General features: G+C 37.7%; 1 protein-coding gene across 1 annotated transcript in view; it reads left to right on the top strand.

Moving 5' to 3' along the window:
• Positions 1 to 3,489, top strand: part of LOC139760467 (uncharacterized) — a 15,261-nt gene extending 11,772 nt beyond the window's left edge. Inside the window, exon 2 of the mRNA XM_071683737.1 lies at positions 1 to 3,489. This exon is cut by the window's left edge and continues 237 nt beyond it. Coding sequence (XP_071539838.1) covers positions 1 to 2,164 — 2,164 coding nt within the window. The 3' untranslated portion in view covers positions 2,165 to 3,489.
• The last annotated feature ends 5,450 nt before the right edge of the window (positions 3,490 to 8,939 follow it).

The raw sequence follows: 8,939 nt of genomic DNA, 5'->3' as shown, positions 1-8,939 counted from the left end.
CAGGAGGAAGTGGAGTGGGGCAGGATCCGTGACTGTGTCTGGTACCGTGAGCACCAAACTGGGCTCACTCTCCGGCACCGTGAGCGCCTCGGGCTCCGGCACCGGATCCCGGGGCAGACGGGCCACCACCGCTCGGGTGGATGATCCGCTCAGCCGATCCACCAGAGAAGCCAAGAGAAAACATTGTGCCTTGTGTGGACTGGGAACCACCTCCTGGAGCAGCTCAGTGGCTGTTAGTGGATCAGCAAGTGGATCAGGAGCACTCAGTGGATCAGCAAGTGGATCAGGAGCACTTACTGGATCAGCAAGTGGATCAGGAGCACTTAGTGGATCAGCAAGTGGATCAGGAGCACTTAGTGGATCAGCAAGTGGATCAGGAGCACTCAGTGGATCAGCAAGTGGATCAGGAGCACTTACTGGATCAGCAAGTGGATCAGGAGCACTCAGTGGATCAGCAAGTGGATCAGGAGCACTCAGTGGATCAGCAAGTGGATCAGGAGCATTCAGTGGATCAGCAAGTGGATCAGGAGCACTTAGTGGATCAGCAAGTGGATCTGGAGCGTCAGGCAGCGCTTCAGGATCCATTGGTGGATCAATATCTGTTGGTGGCTCTGAATCAGGCAGTGGATCAGGATCAGGAGGTGGATCTTATGGTGGATCAGGATCAGGTGAAGGATTAAGTGGTGGGTTAGGAGGTGGATTAGGTGGTGGGTTAGGAGGTGGATTAGGTGGTGGGTTAGGAGGTGGATTAGGTGGTGGGTCAGGATCAGGAGGTGGATTTGGTGGGGGGTCAGGAGGTGGATTAGGTGGTGGGTCAGGAGGTGGATTAGGTGGTGGGTCAGGAGGTCATTTAGGAGGTGGATTAGGTGGTGGGTCAGGATCAGGAGGTGGATTAGGTGATGGGTCAGGAGGTGGATTAGGTGGTGGGTTAGGAGGTGGATTAGGTGGTGGGTTAGGAGGTGGATTAGGTGGTGGGTCAGGATCAGGAGGTGGATTTGGTGGGGGGTCAGGAGTTGGATTTGGTGGTGGGTCAGGAGGTGAAATAGGTGGTGGGTCAGGAGGTGGATTAGGTGGTGGGTTAGGAGGTGGATTAGGTGGTGGGTCAGGATCAGGAGGTGGATTTGGTGGGGGGTCAGGAGGTGGATTAGGTGGTGGGTCAGGAGGTGGATTAGGTGGTGGGTCAGGAGGTCATTTAGGAGGTGGATTAGGAGGTGGATTAGGTGGTGGGTCAGGATCAGGAGGTGGATTAGGTGATGGGTCAGGATTAGGAGGTGGGTTTGGTGGTGGGTCAGGTGGATTAGGTGGTGGGTCAGGTGAAATAGGTGGTGGGTCAGGAGGTGGATTAGGTGGTGGGTTAGGTGGATTAGGTGGTGGGTCAGGATCAGGAGTTGGATTTGGCGGGGGGTCAGGAGGTGGATTAGGTGGTGGGTCAGGAGGTGGATTAGGTGGTGGGTCAGGAGGTCATTTAGGAGGTGGATTAGGAGGTGGATTAGGTGGTGGGTCAGGATCAGGAGGTGGATTAGGTGATGGGTCAGGATTAGGAGGTGGGTTTGGTGGTGGGTCAGGAGGTGGATTAGGTGGTGGGTTAGGTGGATTAGGTGGTGGGTCAGGATCAGGAGTTGGATTTGGTGGGGGGTCAGGAGGTGGATTAGGTGGTGGGTCAGGGGGTGAATTAGGTGGTGGATCAGGGTCAGGAGGTGGATTAGGTGGTGGGTCAGGATTAGGTGGATTTGGTGGTGGATCAGGAGGTGGACTAGGTGGTGGGTCAGGATTAGGAGGTGGATTAGGTGGTGGGTCAGGAGGAGAATTAGGTGGTGGGTCAGGAGGTGGATTTGGTGGTGGGTCAGGAGGAGGATTAGGTGGTGGGTCAGGAGGTGGATTAGGCGGTGGGTCAGGATCAGGAGGTGGATTTGGTGGTGGGTCAGGAGGTGGATTTGGTGGTGGGTCAGGAGGTGGATTTGGTGGTGGGTCAGAAGGTGGATTTGGTGGTGGGTCAGGAGGTGGATTTGGTGGTGGGTCAGGAGGTGGATTTGGTGGTGGGTCAGAAGGTGGATTTGGTGGTGGGTCAGAGGTGGATTTGGTGGTGGTTCAGGAGGTGGATTTGGTGGTGGGTTTGGAAGTGGATTTGGTGGTGGGTTTGGAGGTGGATTTGGTGGTGGGTTAGGATCCTGAGGTGGATCCTGGGGTGGGGGTGGTGGAGGAGAGGGTGGATGTCTGACCATCAAGTCTGGGGGTCAGCAGCCTGGCACCAGCCTCACGGGAGCCGTAGCTACAGCCTGGCACCAGCCTCACGGGGGCCGTAGCTACAGCCTGGCACCAGCCTCACGGGGGCCGTAGCTACAGCCTGGCACCAGCCTCACGGGGACCGTAGCTACAGCCTGGCACCAGCCTCACGGGGGCCGTAGCTACAGCCTGGCACCAGCCTCACGGGGGCCGTAGCTACAGCCTGGCACCAGCCTCACGGGGGCCGTAGCTACAGCCTGGCACCAGCCTCACGGGAGCCGTAGCTACAGCCTGGCACCAGCCTCACGGGAGCCGTAGCTACAGCCTGGCACCAGCCTCACGGGGGCCGTAGCTACAGCCTGGCACCAGCCTCACGGGGGCCGTAGCTACAGCCTGGCACCAGCCTCACGGGGACCGTAGCTACAGCCTGGCACCAGCCTCACGGGAGCCGTAGCCAGGCTGCTGGTTGGCCACATTATCGTTACTACATCCTAGTTTCATTATCAGTAATGTAGAGAGGCTTTGTTATCCTGAGTTATTGTATTAATTATACAATGATAAAATACAAGTCATGTTGTAATACAAGTTATGTTGTAATACAAGTCATGTTGTAATACAAGTTATGTTGTAATACAAGTTATGTTGTAATACAAGTCATGTTGTAATACAAGTTATGTTGTAATACAAGTTATGTTGTAATACAAGTCATGTTGTAATACAAGTTATGTTGTAATACAAGTTATGTTGTAATACAAGTCATGTTGTAATACAAGTCATGTTGTAATACAAGTTATGTTGTAATACAAGTCATGTTGTAATACAAGTTATGTTGTAATACAAGTCATGTTGTAATACAAGTTATGTTGTAATACAAGTCATGTTGTAATACAAGTTATGTTGTAATACAAGTCATGTTGTAATACAAGTTATGTTGTAATACAAGTTATGTTGTAATACAAGTCATGTTGTAATACAAGTTATGTTGTAATACAAGTTATGTTGTAATACAAGTCATGTTGTAATACAAGTTATGTTGTAATACAAGTCATGTTGTAATACAAGTTATGTTGTAATACAAGTTATGTTGTAATACAAGTCATGTTGTAATACAAGTCATGTTGTAATACAAGTCATGTTGTAATACAAGTTATGTTGTAATACAAGTCATGTTGTAATACAAGTTATGTTAATATAAATCCCACATTGTCATATCTTGATAATGAAGTTCATCACGTCTGGTGATGGTAAATATATATTCAAAACATTTGACAGAAATTTATCCAAACCTTAATTATGGATTACAAACTACGTCACTCTCACAGTTATGACTACAACCATTAACCTAACCAACCTAACCTAACCTAACCTAGCTTAACCAACCTAACTAAGCTACCTAACCTAACCTAACCTGACCCAACCTAACCTAACCTAACCTAACCTAACCTAACCTAGCTTAACCAACCTAACTAAGCTAACCTAACCTAACCTAACCTGACCCAACCTAACCTAACCTAACCTAACCTAACCTAACCTGACGTGACCTAACCTAACCTAACCTAACCTAACCTAGCCTAACCTAACCTAACCTAACAAAGCTAACCTAACCTAACCTAACCTAACCTAACCTAAAATAACCTAACTAAGCTAACCTAACCTAACCTAACCTGACCCAACCTAATCTAACCTAACCTAACCTAGCCTAACCTAACCTAACCTAACCTGACCCAACCTAATCTAACCTAACCTAACCTAACCTAACCTGACCCAACCTAATCTAACCTAACCTAACTAACCTAACCTAACCTAACCTAACCTAACCTAACCTAACCTAACCTAACCTAACCTAACCTAACCTAACCTAACCTAACCTAACCTAACCTAACCTAACCTAACCTAACCTAACCTAACCTAACCTAACCTAACCTAACCTAACCTAACCTAACCTAACCTAACCTAACCTAACTAACCTAACCTAACCTAACCTAACCTAACCTAACCTAACCTAACCTAACCTAACCTAACCTAACCTAACCTAACCTAACCTAACCTAACCTAACCTAACCTAACCTAACCTAACCTAACCTAACCTAACCTAACCTAACCTAACCTAACCTAACCTAACCTAACCTAACCTAACCTAACCTAACCTAACCTAACCTAACCTAACCTAACCTAACCTAACCTAACCTAACCTAACCTAACCTAACCTAACCTAACCTAACCTAACCTAACCTAACCTAACCTAACCTATCCTAACCTAACCTAACCTAACCTAACCTAACCTAACCTAACCTAACCTGACCCAACCTAACCTAACCTAACCTAACCTAACCTAACCTAACCTAACTAAGCTAACCTAACAAAGCTAACCTAACCTAACCGTACCTTACCTAACCTAACCTAACTAACCTAACCTAACCTAACCTAACCTAACCTAACCTAACCTGACGTGACCTAACCTAACCTAACCTAACTAACCTAACCTAACCTAACTAACCTAACCTAACCTAACCTAACCTAACCTAACCTAACCTAACCTGACGTGACCTAACCTAACCTAACCTAACTAACCTAACCTAACCTAACTAACCTGACCGAACCTACCTTAACCTAACCTAACCTAACCTAACCTAAGCGTAGCTGCTGGAGGGGTCAGACTGGGGTGTGTCCAAGAGATAGGAATTATAATAACACAAGAATGTTCACGACACCAACACCAAACAAGCAGCAGATATATACATTATTATCCAACACAAAATAACTAATGATTATGATCATTATACAGTAACGGAGTACACAAAATAACTAATGATTATGATTATTATATAGTAACGAAGTACACAAAATAACTGATGATTATGATTATTATATAGTAACGGAGTACACAAAATAACTAATGATTATGATTATTATATAGTAACGAAGTACACAAAATAACTGATGATTATGATTATTATATAGTAACAGAGTACACAAAATAACTAATGATTATGATTATTATATAGTAACAGAGTACACAAAATAACTGATGATTATGATTATCATATAGTAACGGAGTACACAAAATAACTGATGATTATGATTATTTTATACTAACGAAGTACACAAAATAACTGATGATTATGATCATTATATAGTAACGGAGTACAAAAAATACCTGATGATTATCATTATTATATAGTAACGGAGGTCACAAAATAACTGATGATTATGATTATTATATAGTAACGGAGTACACAAAATAACTGATGATTATGATTATTATATACTAACGAAGTACACAAAATAACTGATGATTATGATTATTATATAGTAACGGAGTACACAAAATAACTGATGATTATGATTATTATATAGTAACGAAGTACACAAAATAACTGATGATTATGATTATTATATAGTAACGAGTACAAAAAATAACTGATGATTATGATTATTATATAGTAACGGAGTACACAAAATAACTGATGATTATGATTATTATATAGTAACGGAGTACACAAAATAACTGATGATTATGATTATTATATACTAACGAAGTACACAAAATAACTGATGATTATGATTATTATATAGTAACGGAGTACAAAAAATACCTGATGATTATGATTATTATATAGTAACGGATGTCACAAAATAACTGATGATTATGATTATTATATAGTAACGGAGTACAAAAAATACCTGATGATTATGATTATTATATAGTAACGGAGGTCACAAAATAACTGATGATTATGATTATTATATAGTAACGGAGTACACAAAATAACTGATGATTATGATTATTATATAGTAACGAAGTACACAAAATAACTGATGATTATGATTATTATATAGTAACGGAGTACACAAAATAACTAATGATTATGATTATTATATAGTAACGGAGTACACAAAATAACTGATGATTATGATTATTATATAGTAACGGAGTACACAAAATAACTGATGATTATGATTATTATATACTAACGAAGTACACAAAATAACTGATGATTATGATCATTATATAGTAACGGAGTACAAAAAATACCTGATGATTATGATTATTATATAGTAACGGAGGTCACAAAATAACTGATGATTATGATTATTATATAGTAACGGAGTACACAAAATAACTGATGATTATGATTATTATATAGTAACGGAGTACACAAAATAACTGATGATTATGATTATTATATAGTAACGGAGTACACAAAATAACTGATGATTATGATTATTATATAGTAACGAGTACACAAAATAACTGATGATTATGATTATTATATAGTAACGGAGTACACAAAATAACTGATGATTATGATTATTATATAGTAACGAGGTCACAAAATAACTGATGATTATGATTATTATATAGTAACGGAGTACACAAAATAACTGATGATTATGATTATTATATACTAACGGAGTACACAAAATAACTGATGATTATGATATTATATAGTAACGGAGGTACAAAAATAACTGATGATTATGATTATTATATAGTAACGGATGTCACAAAATAACAGATGATTATGATTATTATATAGTAACGGAGTACAAAAAATACCTGATGATTATGATTATTATATAGTAACGGAGGTCACAAAATAACTGATGATTATGATTATTATATAGTAACGGAGTACACAAAATAACTGATGATTATGATTATTATATACTAACGAGTACACAAAATAACTGATGATTATGATATTATATAGTAACGGAGTACACAAAATAACTGATGATTATGATTATTATATAGTAACGGAGTCACAAAATAACTGATGATTATGATTATTATATAGTAACGGAGGTCACAAAATAACTGATGATATGATTATTATATAGTAACGAGTACACAAAATAACTGATGATTATGATTATATATAGTAACGGAGTACACAAAATAACTGATGATTATGATTATTATATAGTAACGGAGTACACAAAATAACTGATGATTATGATTATTATATAGTAACGATGTACACAAAATAACTGATGATTATGATTATTATATAGTAACGGAGTACACAAAATAACTGATGATTATGATTATTATATAGTAACGGAGTACACAAAATAACTGATGATTATGATTATTATATAGTAACGGAGTACACAAAATAACTGATGATTATGATTATTATATAGTAACGGAGTTCACAAAATAACTGATGATTATGATTATTATATAGTAACGGAGGTCACAAAATAACTGATGATTATGATTATTATATAGTAACGGAGGTCACAAAATAACTGATGATTATGATTATTATATAGTAACGGAGGTCACAAAATAACTGATGATTATGATTATTATATAGCAACGGAGTACAAAAAATAACTGATGATTATGATTACTATATAGTAACGATGTACACAAAATAACTGATGATTATGATTATTATATAGTAACATAGTACACAAAATAACTGATGATTATGATTTTTATATAGTAACATATTACACAAAATAACTGATGATTATGATTATTACATAGTAACGAAGGCTACAAAATAACTGATGATTATGATTATTATATAGTAACGGAGTACAAAAAATACCTGATGATTATCATTATTATATAGTAACGGAGGTCACAAAATAACTGATGATTATGATTATTATATAGTAACGGAGTACACAAAATAACTGATGATTATGATTATTATATAGTAACGGAAGTACACAAAATAACTGATGATTATGATTATTATATAGTAACGAGTACACAAAATAACTGATGATTATGATTATTATATAGCTAACGAAGTACACAAAATAACTGATGATTATGATTATTATATAGTAACGGAGTACACAAAATAACTGATGATTATGATTATTATATAGTAACGGAGGTCACAAAATAACTGATGATTATGATTATTATATAGTAACGGAGTACACAAAATAACTGATGATTATGATTATTATATAGTAACGGAGTACACAAAATAACTGATGATTATGATTATTATATAGTAACGGAGTACACAAAATAACTGATGATTATGATTATTATATAGTAACGGAGTACACAAAATAACTGATGATTATGATTATTATATAGTAACGGAGTACACAAAATAACTGATGATTATGATTATTATATAGTAACGGAGGTCACAAAATAACTGATGATTATGATTATTATATAGTAACGGAGTACACAAAATAACTGATGATTATGATTATTATATAGTAACGGAGTACACAAAATAACTGATGATTATGATTATTATATAGTAACGGAGTACACAAAATAACTGATGATTATGATTATTATATAGTAACGGAGGTCACAAAATAACTGATGATTATGATTATTATATAGTAACGGAGTACACAAAATAACTGATGATTATGATTATTATATAGTAACGGAGTACACAAAATAACTGATGATTATGATTATTATATAGTAACGGAGTACACAAAATAACTGATGATTATGATTATTATATAGTAACGGAGTACACAAAATAACTGATGATTATGATTATTATATAGTAACGGAGTACACAAAATAACTGATGATTATGATTATTATATAGTAACGGAGGTCACAAAATAACTGATGATTATGATTATTATATAGTAACGGAGTACACAAAATAACTGATGATTATGATTATTATATAGTAACGGAGTACACAAAATAACTGATGATTATGATTATTATATACTAAAGGAGTACACAATATAACTGA

This window comes from Panulirus ornatus, chromosome 37 (assembly GCF_036320965.1).
Source record: "Panulirus ornatus isolate Po-2019 chromosome 37, ASM3632096v1, whole genome shotgun sequence".
Classification (NCBI taxonomy): domain Eukaryota; kingdom Metazoa; phylum Arthropoda; class Malacostraca; order Decapoda; family Palinuridae; genus Panulirus; species Panulirus ornatus.
This window is presented reverse-complemented; position numbering and strand designations above follow the sequence as displayed.